The 19,621-nt window shown below is 34.4% G+C and overlaps 1 protein-coding gene across 1 annotated transcript; it reads right to left on the reverse strand.

The window, feature by feature from the left end:
* Positions 1-3,021: 3,021 nt before the first annotated feature.
* LOC117323274 (cholesterol 24-hydroxylase-like) lies at positions 3,022-19,199 on the reverse strand. The gene is made up of 14 exons (XM_033878390.1): positions 18,942-19,199; positions 13,864-13,941; positions 12,421-12,502; positions 10,941-11,014; positions 10,367-10,453; positions 9,044-9,182; positions 8,796-8,909; positions 8,390-8,546; positions 7,145-7,210; positions 6,340-6,412; positions 5,824-6,019; positions 4,481-4,572; positions 4,155-4,224; positions 3,022-3,818 (listed from the first exon to the last, which is right to left on the reverse strand). Exons 1-14 carry the CDS (start codon positions 19,076-19,078, stop codon positions 3,672-3,674), a joined length of 1,512 nt encoding a protein of 503 aa, XP_033734281.1. The 5' UTR covers positions 19,079-19,199; the 3' UTR covers positions 3,022-3,671.
* Positions 19,200-19,621: the final 422 nt, after the last annotated feature.

Consider the following 19,621-nt stretch of genomic DNA (forward strand, 5'->3'; position numbering starts at 1 on the left):
TATCGAATTATCAGCATGGGATGACACTTTGATGGTATGTACAGGTTGGCCCTAGTTGACCCCCAGGGGCTGATGGGCGGGGCCAAAAAGGGTCAAATTGACTAAAATTTCAAAAATCTTCTTCTCTACTCTCAGATATGGTAGAATCAAATACTCTACATAGATGGAAGGATCTTAAGGTGCTTTACCAAAATTGTGAATTTCATGACCCTAGGGTCTCATGTTTGCCCCTGGGGAGGGGGTAAACTTTGCTATAGTTTATATAGGGAAATCACATTTTTGACTATTATTTGTTGAATTTTTATTGGAATTCATTTTAACTTCGTTAACATTATCAGCTTGGGATGACAGTTTGATGGTATGTACATGTTGGCCCTGACTGACCCCCAGGGGCTGATGGGCGGGACCAAAAAGGGTCAAATTAACAGAAATTTTAAAAATCTTCTTCTTACAGCCCAAATAAGGTAGAATTAAATACTCTTCACAGATCGAAGGGTCTTAAGGTGCTTTACCATAATTGTGAATTTCCTAGCCCCGGGGTCTTGCGTTTGCCCCATGGGAGGGGATAAACTTTACTATAGTTATAGGGAAATCACATTTTTGACTATCATTTGTTTTATTTGTTTTGAAATTCATTCTTTCATTCAAATTTACTGAAATATTTCAAAAATCAGGTGACCGTTAAGGCCCATGGGCCTCTTGTTATATAAAATCGGTTGAATCTGAAATACGCTTTACAAGCATAGTTTGGTGAAACCTTTGGTCGCAGCCCACACCAACATAAAGGCGTGGTTGACAAGACAGTTTGCCATGTCTTTTCTGAAAATACAGATAACGACAGACCTTGTGGAGCCGTCTGAACAACACAATGATAGCTCTAGATCTGTACCAGTAGGTAGTACGCTACACTAAAGTACAGAAGCCAGTTAATGCCACATGCAGTAAACTTTTTAAGTCGTAATTACGACTTAGTATGTCATAATGACAAATTAGTTATCTCTTATTTATGACTTACATGATGTAGTATGTCGTATGTCGTAATTGAGACATAAAAAGTTTACTTTATGTGGCACTTACCGGCTTCCGTACTATAGAGTCGACAAACACCCATCCATCGTAATAAGTACCGTTCACTGTTTTTGGTCTCCCCTTCTCGTCTTGTTAATCGGGCGGATTGTGAATAGGACACTTGTCACTTATCAAAATCCATTCAGGCCTTCAGGACTAGTAGGAATTTAAAGGATTTACCTCAATTTATCGTAGTTGGCCCCTCCCGCCCCAGAGGAGCCAAGTACGTACATCCTCCCTTTATACAACGTTTGATATCCTTTGCACAGTAATGTTCAGGCAAGATTAATTCTGTCTTACAGGAAGAGATATCTAATTTTAAATAGGTATCGGAAAAAAAATGGTAGGGAATTGTGTTATATTTGGAAAAACATGATATTTTGCAATTTTAAACTTTTTTATTTTGAAGTAGTTACCATGGCTTTCACAGACCTAAAAACAGAAAAAAGAAGTTTAGACTTGCAAATGGTGTTTAGATTACAAATACTTAGAGGCAATATGCAGCGTCAACCGGCTGTGTTTACATACATTGTACAGTGTATCTTAGTTGTGCGTAATCAAATAGTAGAATAATTGAAAACAAGGACATAGTCGTCAGGATCCCCCCATGCAAATATTGTATTACATGAAATTAAAGTGGTCATATGCCGATAATCGAACTTCAGCGAGGGATTTAGGTTATAAGTCTACCAAGCAAGTTTCATAAAAATCTGATTTTTCCTTCAAAAGATGGCTTGCGTAAAGCAGAGACCTTTATACTAGTATATAGGTCTCTGCGTAAAGCAATCATCCAATCAGCATCAAATATGCTCAGAATATGCCGATAATCGAACTTGAGCGCGGGGTTTAGGTAATAAGTAAGGGGTGTTGTGGTTCAGTTGTGGTCATCCACATTATCGCACATCTGTTCAGAAAGGAAAGTTGAGGATCAGTTACATTACTGTTTATATGAGAGTGTCAAACGTCATATGGAAGAATAAAATCATGACCTTACCATGAACGTAAAAACAATACAACACATTACTGTTTTTTTTTTCTTTTAACCATATCAAGGGAAGTGGGTTATGCGAGCTGTACTCAAACATAGGTCTGACACGTCGATTGGAAATCTTTTTCTCGGGAGGAAGAATTTGATGAGAATTCCATATACATTGAATACTCACAAATTTCATATAATTCAGTGTTATGACATTATCTGTCATTCCAGGTTAAAAGAAACAAACTATCAATCCGTATCCATGGCAACAATACGTCTCGAGAATCAGATTATTTCAACTGAAATAAATGGCCTGACAAACCGACGTGGACATGTTATTGAAAACGTTGTTCGCCAATACTTCCGCTAAATCCGACAGCGACTGAAAAGTGTTATCAAGGTTTTTTAAAATGTAGATATCAACTGGAATTATTCAGATGTCATATCGGAAAAAAATACATTTCAGGTTAAAAACTAAACAACAATTCACGAATTTGCTAACCTGCCGTCTTTTGATAATCAATTAAAACAATGATGGATAATATAACGTGTTCGTTTATTGAATTTCGGTTGTTAATAAATTAGCTTAAATCAATTTATACATGGTGTTGACATAGTTAACTTCCTATCGATGGCCACAGAAACACTTATTCCATATGCAAACACAGCGACAGAACGACCTCCTAATTCAGGATGTACATGTACTTGTACAAATGTATATACAAGGAAATGTTTCAGCGACTGCATTGGGCAAACCTAAATTCTCCTGATTTGCATAAAAGAAGTCTGTTATGCAAGAATACCTAGAAATGTAAGATATTCAAATGTATTATTGAGGATATATTGAAGACTATTTAATTCTATTTTTCCTGTTTAAAATGAACAGTACGATATAATATAAGAGAAATTTAAGAAAACTATCCTCTGTATTGTAGAACAATTAAACAGTGTTATAGAGAAACGACAAAAGTCATATCAATAGATATACACTTAATTTATTAAAAATATATCATCTATTCAAAATGACGCATTTTACAAAATGTTAAAACAAACAATTCGCTTACAATATAGGCGATGGCACTACTTATACATTTTTTTCAGATACAAGAGTCAACACAGTATATTTATATTCTTTATCCTTTAAGTCAATATATCGGACAGGAATTGGAATATATCATTACCGACGTTCTGAAGATTACAATTGAGGTGGTCACAATATACCAACTAGAATAACTTTAGCACTTAATTATTAGGCTCTATGAAACAATAACAAAATTAATCAAAATCATATAATGAATTATGTAGATTTGTGATATATAATTTTGATATCCGAATCGATTCATGCCAAGATGAAAAAATGATACAAAAACGTATCATAAGTATACTGCAAAACTATATAACGCGAGCTTTAAATATAATCTACATATTGAGGGGACGGGTATTCAACACAAAATTTAATAATTGCCAAAATAATCAAAGCAGATACTACAAAAATGTGAATTATATTCAACATTGTGAACGTTGTATTACGAACGAAGAGCGACGGGTATTGTTACTTATATAAATTACACATTCAAGACGCTATAAATGTTTTGATTCTTATTCTTCAATCTTTGCCTTTTGTCCTCTATGTATCCTTCCTTTGTCGCAGAAAGCACGTGGCGCCACCTGCAGGGTGTAGCATGGTTTTATCAATGGTACCCATGGCTTGTCCCGGAACCAGCTCGAAGTCAAAGGTTTGGATGATCTTTGCCATTATGATCTTTGTTTCTATCTGTTAGGTCAAATTAAAGAAAATAACGATCTTTACGACTTACAGATTATTATGCATCTAAAGGTCATGATAAAGGGTGTGCATATAAAGAATACATGTTTATATGGAATCAATCAGAATAATTTTGTGTTAAGTGCATTTTTCAGGATATACAAAATGTACATAAAACTAATAAGGTTTCTTTGTCGCCCGTCTCGTCTACAAAATACACAAACCCGCTGTTAAAACAACATATAATTGAAACTTAATGTTGAATGGAGGAATTATGAGTGGTTATAGTTCGTCTAAATATTTCACTGACATTTGCAAAAAATCTCTAAAACAAAGCTGATCTACCTGTGCAAATTTCTTTCCAATACAAGTGTGCGGGCCAGCTGAAAACGGGGTAGACACGTATGTAGCAACTCTGAAAATGAAAGATTTAAAATAACCATAACAAAATGATGACTGTTATTGTATATGTAATATTGTATATGTTATTGAGAAGAAAAAAACAACAGGAACCCAGCATTACAACCATACTGTAATTCCAACTTAAAACGACGACAGAATATGGACAAAAATATAAATGAAAATGAGTTTGATTTCCTATCAAGGCATTGTATCATTGTATGGAAACACTCATTTTAGAGCTGCTCTTCTTTCTTTATTTCAATAGATACCTTTCTTTTGCCTTTGAGTCGAATCGTTCGGGTATGAAGAGATGAGGATCTGTCAATGTTTTGGAAGATCTGCTCGTGGCGTAAAAACTCACCTGGTATAACATAGAAGAATTTTGATTTAAACAACATTTTTTTTATTTGTAACTGAACTTTACAAAGGGTTAGGCACAAGTTATACAACTTATATAAAGCCCTTTCCCGATACAATTATGCACAATCATTACAAGATGACATAGTTACATATCTCTATGGTAGCAGTGTACAGTAAAAATGCCAAATTCTGAAAAATATGGCACATGTTTTAGATATGTAAACATTGCCAGTTAACCTTACATATAACCTCTAATAAAGTATATATATTTGAAATCTGTACAACATTTGCAATTTTAATAGAGCTCTGAAGGATAAGTAAACTGATATTTTCTGTGATTTTTAGAGCTGTGAATACCATGGTAACAGCTTAAAAAATTCTCAAAAATTGCAAAATATTATGATATTTGACCCAAAATGGCACAATTCTCTACACAATTTTTTTTCTGAAACCTATTTAAAATTAAATATCTCTATCCCAAAGACAGAATTAATCTTGTTTGGACATATGTTGTAAATTAAGTTTTTCCGCTATCTTACCTTTTCTGTGGGCTTCCATTTTGCGCTGTAGGCAAAACTAAATTTCCCGTGTAAACACACGTTCGGAAAATCCGGATATTTATAATCCGGAACCAATTTATTGATTTTTGTTTTAATAAATGTGAAGCCTGTATGTACTACTTCATACTGAATATACCAATTATAGTGTACATTTATTTTTTCATTTTTTATGCATATCATAATACAGTAGTTATTTGCTTAACAAAAAAATTGCCACTCAAGCATTTATTTAGATAAGAGCCAATCTTCACCGATGCTGATAACAGAAGTACACACAAAGCACTTTCCAAAGAAGAATAAGGTTTGGTTTTGATATGCAAATTAATGTACTCACTATTAGACATATGATATGTATGTCCATGAAAACAAATACTAATATTTACATAGAAAGCAATACTCTTTGTTTAGCTTCAAAGACCGAAAGACAATCTAGACTAGTTACACATAAGCATATTCAAAAGCTTCGGGGTAATTCAGTGAACGGTTAACTCCTTAAGGCGATGATACCAATAAACATATCGGTATTCTTAATGCATTTTTAAAATTCAATAGATTGATCTGTTTAAAAGACAAAGACGCAACCATATTACTTAAAACTGCGAGGTTTATCAATTTTGAAGGCATGTCTACTCAGTTATTAATCTATAAAAAATGTGTAAATACATTGACATTTTTTCTGAAGCAGCACATACCACTATATCAGTTCCGATAGGAAGGGTATACCCTCCTATATTACATTCGCGTCCAGTTTCTCTGTAAGTTGACTTGATGATCGGATAAAGACGAAGTGTTTCCTTCATCACCATATCCAGGTAAGGTAAGTCGTCAATCTCATCAGGTGTTATTACAGACACGGCAGCCACGTTGGTATCAATTTCCTCCTGTAATCTGTATGGAGTTATAAACATTGTGTATTGACATTGAGTCATCATTGGGCTTATTACACTTTCTTACATCGACATACTTCTGTAGAAAATAACATTTGTGCGCCAAATCATCAATTCTGTTATCTGTTAATTTTTGTCAATGCGATCAAATGAGAATGCCATAACCAGTGCGTTATAGTACTTTATATGCATTTCATATTTTAGATTTGAACATGTTTTAGTAGTCATTTGATAGTTACTCTCTGAGTCGATATATGCTGTATATTTATGATTATCAACTTATATTTCCTTTGAATGTTCAGTAAACAAAATGCAAAATACTTTTTGTAACATTCAGGATTCTGGGACAGAAGAAAAATCATGAAACTGAGTGTATTGGCTGTGGTGTCTTCGCCTGTAAAATAAATGTAAACATATTTATGCACCGATGAAAATTACTAGGGAACTATGCAATGGTATCGTGAGGAAAACGTATAAAGCTTATCTCAAGATAGTTGATTTTTACTTCACATATAAAATAAGTCAGAGTAAGTCATAATAAATTAGTAATATTATAAACGTCTTCAACAAAGATAAACGTCATGCTTCTCTATTTAAGTGCGACAAAAGAATTCAGTTTTCTGAAATTTATCTATTGTGCTATCCTATTGTGGTTCCATACATTTAGAGGAACACAATTCATTTTCTTGTGAGTACATTAGATCAATTTGGTCTGCATGGTAGACAAGAATCATTTAACGACGACAGAACATTATATTGGCTAACTGAGCACTTATATCAAAGAATAAAACGTAGTTATTTTTGCCTGAAATGAAAGTGAATTTGTTGTCGGGATAACCGGTAAAACTCTATATTAAATCCTTGACATTTTGTTTATATTTTTATTCAAAACAAAGAAAGCATTCGCACAAGTTGATTTGTCATTGTATACATTTCGCCTACTTTTCGTGCAATTTCAATAATCTTCTTATATTAATTTATTTTGTAAATAACATTGACAGTTTCAGAAATGTGAATTTTATTATTTTAACTTAAATGATAAAACGAATGATTAATGTGACATCCGCGCTTATAAAGTGTTAAAATAGCATGCTGTCTTAATTGTTTCAATACATTATATACATACCAGCTATGAGGAAGGTCACGAAATTGTCCACCAAAATAGCATCTGTTATTTCTAACGGCCTTTTCTCTGGAAATAATAATGCAATGCTTTCATATTTTCAAACAGATGTCTTATATGCGGAACTTGAATAATTCTATTCCATATTTAAGATATTTAAGCTTACTAGCAAAACTTAACTCCATGTGAATAGGGTTTAAGGGTAATATGTTATCATACTTTATGGTAATCCATGTCCAAAATAATGAAAAGACTAGAACTTTTAAATACGACTCTTTATGACTTATACATACTCAATTATCATTAAAAAATGTCAGGTGCAATACCGAGTACTACGTACACCCAGTATAAAACTTTTTCACAGCTTTGAATCCTTGCTATCCCAAGAAAGACATAATAAAGGTCTCTGCACAGAACTTCAATTACAATCTTGCCACCATCATACAAAGCTTCAGACACTGCCTGACTAATCTGGATATGAAAGTCAACATATATATCATATGGCGATAAGTGGGACGCGCTTCCTCCCTACTGCAGTACAGGCATCTTCATGTTAGAACACTGTAAATAATTAGCGTAATCAATAGTGTTAGCGAAATTGTCAATGAACCACTAAGTTGAGTAAACATGAACTGCAGTCACAAAATTTGGTCTTTCAGTCAACGACATCTTTCAATGATTGTTCATGAACACACAGACATGAATTCAGTTAGATAAACACTATTTAATGGATACAGAACTGCGTCATACAGTGCACAGCTGCTTAACTCTTCTGGGACGTATTAGTAATGCGAAGGCCAAACGTGTTGAAAACCCGTTCGAATAACCTCAATAGGAGCGAACAATTGTTCAAAAATGAAGAAATCTACGGAAAAAACATTAATCATGCTTAATTACAGCGAAAACGATTGATTATCTTGCCTGTTGAGGTAAACTCTTCAGTAAAGGTGATGACATCTGCGAATACTGACAAAACACAAAACTGCTATTCTTATTCAAAATCCATCAATGAGAGCAAACAAAATAATCTAGATTTTTATGAATACCCTTGAAAATGACAAGAAAAATAAGACAAGGTGTTCCGTAAGAATATACGTCTTCTGCTTTATCGAAGTCACCTAAGATTCAAATCAAGAACAATCCAATGAAGTCTAATTCTAAGAAAATATTTACTTTTTAGGGTTTTTTCCCCTAAATATATCTATATTTCTTTATTGACGTTATCATTCATTGCATGTGCCGCCTTACCTTGTAGTTCAAGGAAGGATTCCAGGAGGTCATAGGGAACATGGTCTCCTCTTAGCTTCGCTTTCTTTCTTTCAGTTATTTGATCTTTGGCGTGTAATCTTAGCTGTTTTACCACATTTCGAACTTCTAAACAATATCTCCAGTTTAAAGGATTCAGCTGTGATAAAGAAATGTTGCTTTACACGGGATATCCAACCTAATTTGTTTTAATTATCAAATGCATCCAATAGCAACAAAATTATCTGTGATGATTGGCATTTAGTTTCAAATTGTCTTTGTTATTCGATAATTATATTTTAAATTAAATGAACATGTATTCTTCCCAAAGAATTAAGCATCTTATCTTACATTACATTACATTACATGGAATACTGTTGATAGCAATAAACAAAGACTATACACTTACACTGAAAAACGGGTCCAACACTTTCTTTATAAAAGCAGATAATGCAAACTCCAAATAATATGCGAAAGGATGAGACTTTTCGTCCAGCTTCCCGAGGTCAAAATTGTATGCAACCTGTAGAAATATAAACTAGTGTCGCTTTAAAACTAATGATATACTCCAGCTATTGACAGGGGCTTTCACTATGAACATGCACTCAATCGAAACATATAAGCATCCAATGATTTAGTCGCTTTCTGATATACTACCTTAGAAAGAAGATGGAGAGTAACTTTATGAAACAACTTCTCCATTGGAACATGTGTTTTCCCGTCCGCACACTGCTCCATCTGGCGTACAAGACTGTCAGCAAACTCATTAATGTCGGCGTTGAAACGGCGAAGATGCCTGCAAATTACGAATTCAAAATTAAATGTATTGTTCGTTTAACCAATAAAGACATTTATGCATATGTATATATATTGCTGCCTCATAGTTATGGGCTAAACATTGTGTCTGATCTATTACATTCCTTGCCATTAAGGTTTTTTTTATTATTGACATCAATGCAAAATATTTATTATTAACATCAACGCAAAACACATACCGGTATCTACATTTTGTCTTCCTATGTTTATTTAAGAAATAATTAACGATGATTCGTGTATTATTGCAGGATATACAACGAGGACGAGGATATTTTGCAATTAAATTAATAACGAAGGCCGCAGGCCTGAGTTATTAATTAAAATTGCAAAATATCCGAGTCCGAGTTGTATATCTTGCAACAATACACGAGTCAAAGTTGATTATTTCTATTCTACCATGTACTGTTTAGTTCTGAGATCGACCTCTTTCTAATAGAAAAACAGCAAAGAAACCCCTTGTAAGAAAACCTTGTAATTTATTTCTTGAGTATTGCATTATTTGTTGATGAAATATACAGGCAATACAGTACTACGTTCAAGAGCATCTATCATATGGCATTGATTTTGAAAATTAAAAAAAAGGATAAAAAAAAAGAAAAAAAAGTGGGGGCCTCCGTAGGATTCGAACTCGCGTCGTGATAAAAAATATATTGAAAGACTAACCCATTAGCCCACTCGGCTATAGTAAACTTTTATGAAACGGGTGAATATTAGATATTTAAAATTGTAACAGCCGTGACTCACGAGCGTGTATTATTGGCACGAGCGTGGGTTATTGGAAAATAATACATGGATTTTAACCAATCAAAACTGGCATTACATAGCAAACATGGTAGAATTATTATTTGAGTTTATTTAAAGGAGATAAACATACAGTCAAGAATCTAAAATCTACAAACGTTATAAACTAACACTTTAAGTAACATTGTTAATTTTACATAAAAGTTGTATACAAAAACAGTACTGGATACACGACGTATACAGTGTATTTGACAAGTCATTGTCACGTTGGTAACAATTTACAGCTGTAACGCCGATAGACTCTAATGAAGAGATAACAACAGTGGCCAGCTGGATGGAAATGTGTAATTGCTGTAACTACGTCAATTTGATGACGGTGATATAGACTTAACAAACATAAATTAAGGTACATAGAAAACTCACTGAGGTTTAAACCAGTGGTCTAAATGCATACGCTGTATTATCCAAAATTTTTGGTCCGTCTCACTTTCAATTCCTCTCCCAAGGTATCTGAAAAAACAACACAAATGAAAAACAAATTGTATTTGTATCTGACTCGAGGTTTCTTTTAACGATAATGGTTTTTTTTACAGGTTTTGTAATTGTTTCTGTTGATTTTATCCTACCGAAACACGGCATCAACTTAATTCGCATAATAAATTCACATATCTTCATTCATTGTATTACTTGCATCTAGCACATAAAACAACCATTGTCATTATGTTTAAACTTACAAACCCAAAATATAAAATTGACATAGGGATAAACAAAACAAAGCATGCACCAGAAAATTTTGATGCATTAGGCACATACTATTTTGTAAGGGTAATGCCATATGTGATCAAAATAAAAAGTTGAAATGTGACTTTGTAAAAGTGTCATTCAAATGATATTAATGAATAAAAAATACACAGTAATACAATGATAAATGTTAATTCATGGCATGATTTAATTGTTTATAATTTTGGTAGAATATTGATAGCATACTAAAACGCACCTGGCACCAAACAAATGTGTTGAGTTGGCATATATTGTTTTAGATTTAGGATGATTTCCTGTCACTAGAACTTCCTGAAATGATAACGTATGGAACTATCATTTACACGTAAGACTTTGTAAGTTTATAATTGTCACTGGAATAATGACTTTAAAAATTATTGTTACACACTTCATACAAAGTGATCACCAAGTATCTCATGTAACTCAATTTCTTAATGATCTTGATTGCTTATTATTTCATTATTGATTATTTCCCCTTCTCCGAACATCAGGACTCAATTTGGCGATATTAACAAGGTCAAGATGATGTTATTTTAACTATTTGTACTGAAAATATGATGGCGGATGGCGGTAAAGCGGGTGCATTAGCGTGAGAGGAAACCCGTTCTGAATAAATTCATGGCGATTAGCGAGTTTGGCGGTATAACGGGTGGCAATATAACGGGGTTTTACTGTAGTTTGAAATGGAAAGTTTCCCATTCGGTGAGCAACATATCGCAGTTCTGGGGTTATTGTTCACCCAATATTAATTATGTGTATATGTGTCCATATGGATTTACTATAACTTATCATAAAACATGAGATATTGGTATAGTTTTAAGGGTTAAACTTGTTTTTTTAATTCATAAAGAAGGACCCGCACTGAAGTAGATAGAATATGTTGGTAAATTATAACATCTCGATGATGGAAACTAAATATTGTTTAAACTGGATTAATATTTCTGTTGCTTTTTGCTATTCCTGGAAACACACATTCTGTTGTAACCAGTTGATATTACACATTTTGTCTGCGTGCAACATATGGTTTATTTGGAAACAAAGTCAATTTTTTGTCCGGTTGAACACTTTTGTGTTTCAAGGGTAGGTCAATCTACATCACACAAATTGGGAATCGGGAAATAGTCTATTCCATAAACGATCCCTTTCAGAGAAATTCCCCATTAGTCTACATATGAAAACTTAATGCTATTATCAAGAATAACAGTCCCCAAACTAACATAGCAAATGTCATTCTCAAAATAGCAAACATAAGACTCCCAATACACGCAGCAAGTGCTAGACTGCAAACGGCAAAATACTAAACTCTTAATGGCAAATACTCGAGTTCAAATAGCAAAATACTAAACTCTTAATAGCAAGTATTTCGGTTCAAATGGCAAAATACTAAACTCTCAATAGCAAGTATTTGAGTTCAAATGGCAAAATACTAAACTCTCAATAGCAAGTATTTGAGTTCAAATGGCAAAATACTAGACTCCAAATAACAGGAACTTGAGTTCAAATGGCAAAATACTGCACTCCAAATAGTAAGTACTTGAGTTCAAATGGCAAAATACTACACTCCAGATGGTAACTTAAACTTGAATGCTGCCGTGCTATATTAAAACTTGTTCTTTCGATTTATATCCATTATATGTTTTACATCAAGATCATCTTAGTGTGAAATATATCAGGTTAATTTGCTTATATATAGTTACCTTGACAAGTTCGGGGTCGGCGACGATTACAAATGTCTGATGCCACATACATAACCGTAGTATCTTGCCATAAGTTTTAGTTCTGAAATATCAATTGAATACATTTAAATAGTGTACAGTACATGTAAATTATTTCAAAACATTATGTTTCATTGATTTTTTCTTTAACTCGTCAATTTATAAAATTTCAATAAAACAAAATTCGAACAAAATATATTTTCTGCAAAAGAGAGTAATACAGGCAATTTTGGTTATCTCGAATTCTGATTACTAAAAGAGTCTGCTTAACTCGAAGTTAAAATTCAGTACCGAAAATTCTATTTGAAAATTATATACTCAGTACATTTGTATTTCGTGTGATATGAATTGGTTCTGTGTAATGGTTTTAATTTGCGGGATTAAGATTACTCTTTTTTGTTTACGGAACATTTTCGCGAGGTCTAATGCCACTTGTACAGCAATATGGTTTCAAGTCGGCATTGTTCAAATTTACTCGACCAGGTATTTGGAGTATGATAGTTTGGTCAATCCTTCTTTTTTTTGTGTACAGCTTGTCAATTTGTGGGTGAATTTCGTGTACAGCTTGTCAATTTGTGGGCAAATTCTGTGTACAGCTTGTCAATTTGTGGGTAAATTTTGTGTACAGCTTGTCAATTTGTGGGTAAATTTTGTGTACAGCTTGTCAACTTGTGGGTAAATTTTGTGTACAGCTTGTCAATTTGTGGGTAAATTTTGAGTACGGCTTGTCAATTTGTGGGTAAATTTTGTGTACAGCTTGTCAATTTGTGGGTAAATTTTGCCTTTTGTACACAATGTCTTGACTGTCGTCATGCACCAATGCATTAACTCGAAAAAAATCACTGAAGTGGAACTACATACTACGGTTAAGGTAAACGTAGACAGGTAATCACGAGTGTGCGTGCATGTTATACGGTTGAGTTGTAATCAATATCTGGTTTACTTTGTATGAATATGTCTTGTTTAGTTTTGTGTTGCTATTACCTGACCGACAGTTGTAAAATGATATGTACTGTAATAGTATACCATGTCCCTTGATAGTTGTGTGACATATATTTATCTTTTATCAGAACATGCTTCATATACCAGCTGTTTATTCTTCAATTTATTAAAATGTGTTAAGAATTGATATAACGTTTTTGAGTTATAGATTCACCAAGTAATGTTACGGTACTATGACACTTCTTATAATGTAAGTGATGTACTAAATGTTTCGCTGGTGTTTAGAATTCCCGGTTTTTAATGGTAACGCGACTACTGTGAACAAAAACAAACAAACAAACACAAAAAAAACGCGAAATATGACCTAATTGATATACAAAATGTACATCATTGCTATAGTGAAAACATTTATATTTTATGTGTGACTATTAGATACGAGATAGTGTAATTATAACTAACTAACATTATATAACTCTAACTTACAATTCCAGAATGTAGTCATCAAAAATTCCTCCATCTGATATCACTTTCTGGATGGATGGAAGGTGGCCACTCCAGAAACTGTTAGGGAATCAACACACAGGACAATTAGTTTTTCTTATTAAATATTCTACCAATATCTTATCTGTGAGACCGAGTGTCAGTTTTCTAGGTTCGTTATGTGCCTCCATACCTTTAACATTTTTTATCTTATACATCTGAGTAATGGATCACGGTACAGTGCACGTGACCGACATGTGTTCTCAAGCAGGTCTCACAAGGTAATGTTTACATACAAAAAATGTATATACGGCCCCCTCTGTGCTAGGTGTAATCGTCAGGTCCCAAGGCTAAGGCTGTTAAACTATAACTAACCGTTTTACCTGCAATCGTCTCACTGTGAAAAACATCTTCCAAATTATTGTATCCGTTTGATCATGGCGAACAAAAACCTGGAACTTGAAACAATATTTTTTAATCCAACCTGTTTGAGATAACCATATCGTTTCATCTTTAAACAGACATCGGTACTTAGCATGGACGATATCTGTACGATGACTGGTCATAGGGGTCATATTAAAAGAAAATTACATGTGTGCATACTGTACAAAGTTTTCGACACCTAATTAAAGCTACTATTCCGTTTGAACAGCAAGTGTTTATTACATATGTGTCCATTATGTACATAATGTACATGTAACACAGTTATTTGATCAACGGACAATATGAAAATTAAAATGTCATTTTGAACGAGTTGATGCAGCTCCGTACTCTTTGTTGTAACGAATTTACGGACTTTGTTTTTATGGATAGGATAACATTTTGTTTACCAACATTGCGCGGAAGAGTCGGCTAGGAGTTGGAGGTGACACTATGATACGTAAATAAGTTTTTGTCTCGAAACGAGACCAAAGTCTTCATTATATTGGGCATGTAAGTATTCATTGCTATTTGGTTTGTGTTATTAAGATCTCTCTATGGCATTCTTTGGTCCCAACGTAAGACCAAATGTTCTAGTATGTTTATGCATGTTATGGTGTTAAATGGAAATGATGTTATATCACAAACTGTCGTTTATTCTATCAATAAAACGACCATTTTACATATAATGAATGTGATTGTTTACTTTGTTGTTTTCGACATTGGTCTAACATACTCGCTCTTGTCAGGATCATGTAAGCATCTACTATGTAGATAGGGTGGTATGATGACACAGCGGTAAGACACTTGTCTCTACATTCTATTACATATGATCTGTGATAATTCCTATTTACACTGTGAGGCACCTCAGGGGCCCAAACCCCTGAGGCCCTATGCTTGGGACAATAAAATGTTTTATTTTCAACAATAGTTATTAATGAAAGCTGGTTTAACATGTTTGACAATTGTTTTAAAATAGGTAAAATTTATAATACGTAGTATACATTAATTATGTACATTATTGTAAGTCCGTGGGTGATCATATACACATAGAGCGAGATCTGATACCGACCCTTTGAAGTCCGAAATAGTCGTAGCCTTTTTAATCTAATATCCCAGGCGTAGATCTTGACGGACCTGCTGATATTAATATAGGCTTGAATGTCTCTGTCAAAGCCCGTATGGAAAAAAAGCATAAAATCACCAGGTCCTTCTTTATTTTACAAACGAACCACTCTGGTCCAACTGGCCCAACAGAACAGAATATTACGATACAGTCTAAATGAGTAGCATACAAATTAACACGGAAACTAAAATGTCCGCAAAATATATCAACAAAAAGAGCATAAACTGTTCAATCATTTCGCATAAGCTTTATATAATTTACCAATTTATTTCTAAGTTTTTCGATAAATAGAAATTGATGACAAATCAATATAAATACCTGGAGCACCATTGATCTGTCACAGGGACTTGGCACAGGTGCATTTGTATTATAGAGCTTTTACTGAATTAAGTATTTTGGAAACATTTTCCCTTAAAACCAGCTATTTCATTTTTTTTCAAGAACCATATACTTTCACCTATACATGTGTATGTATTATACTACAAGGTATGTGGGATCAACTTTTGTGTCGTGTTATTGTGTTTTCAAGCGATGGAACTTTAAATCTATATGTCGTACCTAGGCGGATGTTATAAATCGTCTAATAGACACGGCTGCGTGGATACACGCTATAGAAGTCCTTATGTGCCAGTCTACACACATAGCCGAAAATGTCATAGATATTAAATCCTTTATCTGTGCCAGTCTACACACATAACCGAAAATGTCATAGATAATAAGTCCTTTGTCTGTGCCAGTCAACACACATAGCCGAAAATGTCATAGATAATAAGTCCTTTATCTGTGCCAGTCTACACACATAGCCGAAAATGTCATAAATAATAAGTCCTTAATTTGTGCCAGTCTACAAACATAGCCGAAAATGTCATAGATAATAAGTCCTTTATCTGTGCCAGTCTACACACATAGCCGAAAATGTCATAGATATTAAATCTTTACTTTGTGCCAGTCTACACACATAACCGAAAATGTCATAGATATCAAATCCTTACTTTGTGCCAGTCTACACACAAAACCGAAAATGTCATAGATAATAAGTCCTTTATCTGCGCCAGTCTACACACATAACCGAAAATGTCATAGATGATAAGTCCTTAATTTGTGATATAATATGTGTTTGTCGTATTTTATATGAGCACATCCAATTTGGACGATTTTAAAGAACAACCAAAATTTTCACTTTTGATACGATCCCTAGGAATTTATAGTAGGCGCCCGTGTACGAGTACATGTAAAGTGTACGTAGTAGGCGCCCGTGTACGAGTACATGTAAAGTGTACGTAGTAGGCGCCCGTGTACGAGTACATGTAAAGTGTACGCAGTAGGCGCCCGTGTACGAGTACATGTAAAGTGTACGTGGTAGGCGCCCGTGTACGAGTACATGTAAAGTGTACGTGGTAGGCGCCCATGTACGAGTACATGTAAAGTGTACGTAGTAGGCGCCCGTGTACGAGTACATGTAAATAGTACGTAGTAGGCGCCCGTGTACGAGTTCATGTAAAGTGTACGAGTACATGTAAAGTGTACGTAGTAGGCCGACGCCCAGAGCGGGAGATGTCTATAGTAAAAGTAAATATATGTGTAAAACACTTGTGGCCCGTTTTAAAAACCTGGATATATATATTTTGAACACTTTTGTTGACTGCTATGTCATGCGTATCCATACAAAGCAGTCCCGGAGTTCTGTAGTACGGAAGCACGTAGGGATCATTTTCGTATGAGAAAATAATATTTTTCGCATTATCACGCGACACAAACGCGTTTTATCGCGAAACCAGTGATATAAGACAGTGGAACGTTTTCTGATTTTCAGGTTATAACTATAACACGGAGATGTAATTGGACCTCTATCTGAAATTGAAATCTATTTACGTAATTCGAACTTTACTTGTTGGAGTTTGTCGACATAATTTATGTCGATTGGACTAAATCCAACTAAACTTATTGCCATTTAAACGCCGATATGTTTCAGTGAAAGCACAACTTGTGATAAAATTTCAGCCATAAAACATAAAACTAAAATATCAAGATACAGAAAGTAAATTTAAATCAAAATGTTGATAATCAAATTCGAGTATGCCACAACTTGTCGTTATACTTATGTCGTATAAATATTAACTTATCGTGATACATTAAAATCTTCTAACTATTGAACTAGCACTTCTTGTATAAAACCCAGATAGTATCTACACGTCTCGTTAAATAATGTAAAAGTTTAAAGCATATTTCATACTTGTGATCTTCAATGTACAATGTATATACAACCTATTGTCATTTATATGAGAAATTACAATAACACTATTGCCGCACATACTGGGGAAAAGAACCCTGGGTACTACAACTTTCAGTTTGTAATTCAAAGGAAACCCGTTGATTGATAGATGGCCGCTGCGTCACTTTATACAAGGTGAACACATAATACAGGTATCTCTTTGATAAATTACGTAAGCATTGTTAAGAATTCGGAACATTATCTTCATATGTTATACCAGGATTTGCATATACTGTTTAGTGTTGTTAGATATGAGGCAAACCCAAGTCGTATACAATGAAAGGTCAAGATGGCGGGAATTTTTAGATGTGTCTGAGCGACTCCAATATCCCACCGGTGATCAAAACGAAATTTGGAACTTTTTAGTGTTACTGGCTTTTAACTCTGGACTTTTCAGAACAAGTCAGGTATTGGTTGACAAAGGTATTGGTTGACCAGGTATTGGTTGACCAGGTATTGGTTGACCAGGGATGGTTGACTAGGTATTGGTTGACCAGGTATTGATTGACCAGGTATAGGTTGACCAGGTATTGGTTGACCAGGTATTGGTTGACCAGGGATGGTTGACTAGGTATAGGTTGACCAGGGATGGTTGACCATGTATTAGTTGACCAGGTATTGGTTGACCATGTATTGGTTGACCAGGTATAGGTTGACCAGGTATTGGTTGACCAGGTATAGGTTGACCAGGTATTGGTTGACCAGGGATGGTTTACCAGGTATTGGTTGACCAGTGATGTTTGACCAGGTATAGATTGACCAGGTATTTGTTGACCAGGGATGGTTGACTAGGTATTGGTTGACCAGGTATTGGTTGACCAGGGATGGTTGCCTGTACATTCTGTCTGGTTCCAATTCAATGAAGTCACCTACAGTTACAGTCCACACATTGACATTTACAGTGCTCCCTGGCTCAAATATTCTACAATCGTGTGTTACCTATCTTGTGATATCACCTAATTTATCGACATTCAAATGCGTTAAACACGTCAGTTTCGCGATATAACGCGTTAGTTGGTCGTAATAGAGAGTTGTTTTTGTATGATAACGCGAAAAATATTATTTTCTCCCACAAAAAATTATCCTTACCGGCTTCCGTACTGTAGCCATCGTTTATTTACTGACCTAGATTTTTTAATGATATACTAAATGTACTATATATAGATATAAAAAATATGCATCTTTGACATTTTTTCATGTGTAGCAATACACATTTATTTATACAAGTTTTCTGAGCATGTTTTTTGTTGTTTCCACACTTACCTGTCTCGTGGAGGTCCAGGTAGATGGTCATACTTCAGGTGTTGTTGATGTAAATACCAGGCCGCTGTTAAAATAACACATACTATACCGGTCAACAACGTCCCTAGATATTCTAGGGAAAACAGGCTATCCATCATTGTAATAAGATAATATTAGCACGTAAAATATTGATTTTCTTTTCTCTACTTCTCTAGTAAGATTTTTGTGTACAGAATAGCCTAAGCATACGGTGACCTTCAACTGATAAATACACGAAGTTAGGGCGGACCAAAGGTGACATGTACATAGTATAGGGTCATGGGTTATATAGTGATACGTTTGTAGACAGAGGGAGGTGGGTAGTATAGTGATACATTGGTATACATAGGGAGGTGGGTAGTATAGTGATACATTTGTATACAGAGGGAGGTGGGTTATATAGTGATACATTTGTAGACAGAGGGAGGTGGGTTATATAGTGATACATTGGTATACATAGGGAGGTGGGTAGTATAGTGATACCTTTGTATACAGAGGGAGGTGGGTTATATAGTGATACCTTTGTATACAGAGGGAGGTGGGTTATACAGTGATACATTTGTATACAGAGGGAGGTGGGTTATATAGTGATACATTTGTATACAGAGGGAGATGGGTTATATAGTGATACATTTGTGTACAGAGGGAGGTGGGTTATATAG

The sequence above is a fragment of the Pecten maximus genome, chromosome 3, assembly GCF_902652985.1.
Source record: "Pecten maximus chromosome 3, xPecMax1.1, whole genome shotgun sequence".
Classification (NCBI taxonomy): domain Eukaryota; kingdom Metazoa; phylum Mollusca; class Bivalvia; order Pectinida; family Pectinidae; genus Pecten; species Pecten maximus.

What these genes read in the sequence shown, in the direction of transcription:
- LOC117323274 (XM_033878390.1), bottom strand. Translation starts at nt 19,078, where the DNA reads ATGATGGATAGCCTGTTTTCCCTAGAATATCTAGGGACGTTGTTGACC. An exon ending in CCGACCCCGAACTTGTCAAG is followed by an intron (nt 11,015 to 12,420) that starts GTAACTATATAT and finishes TTATCATTTCAG; the next exon opens with GAAGTTCTAGTGACAGGAAA. An exon ending in TTGGAAAGAAATTTGCACAG is followed by an intron (nt 3,819 to 4,154) that starts GTAGATCAGCTT and finishes TTGACCTAACAG; the next exon opens with ATAGAAACAAAGATCATAAT.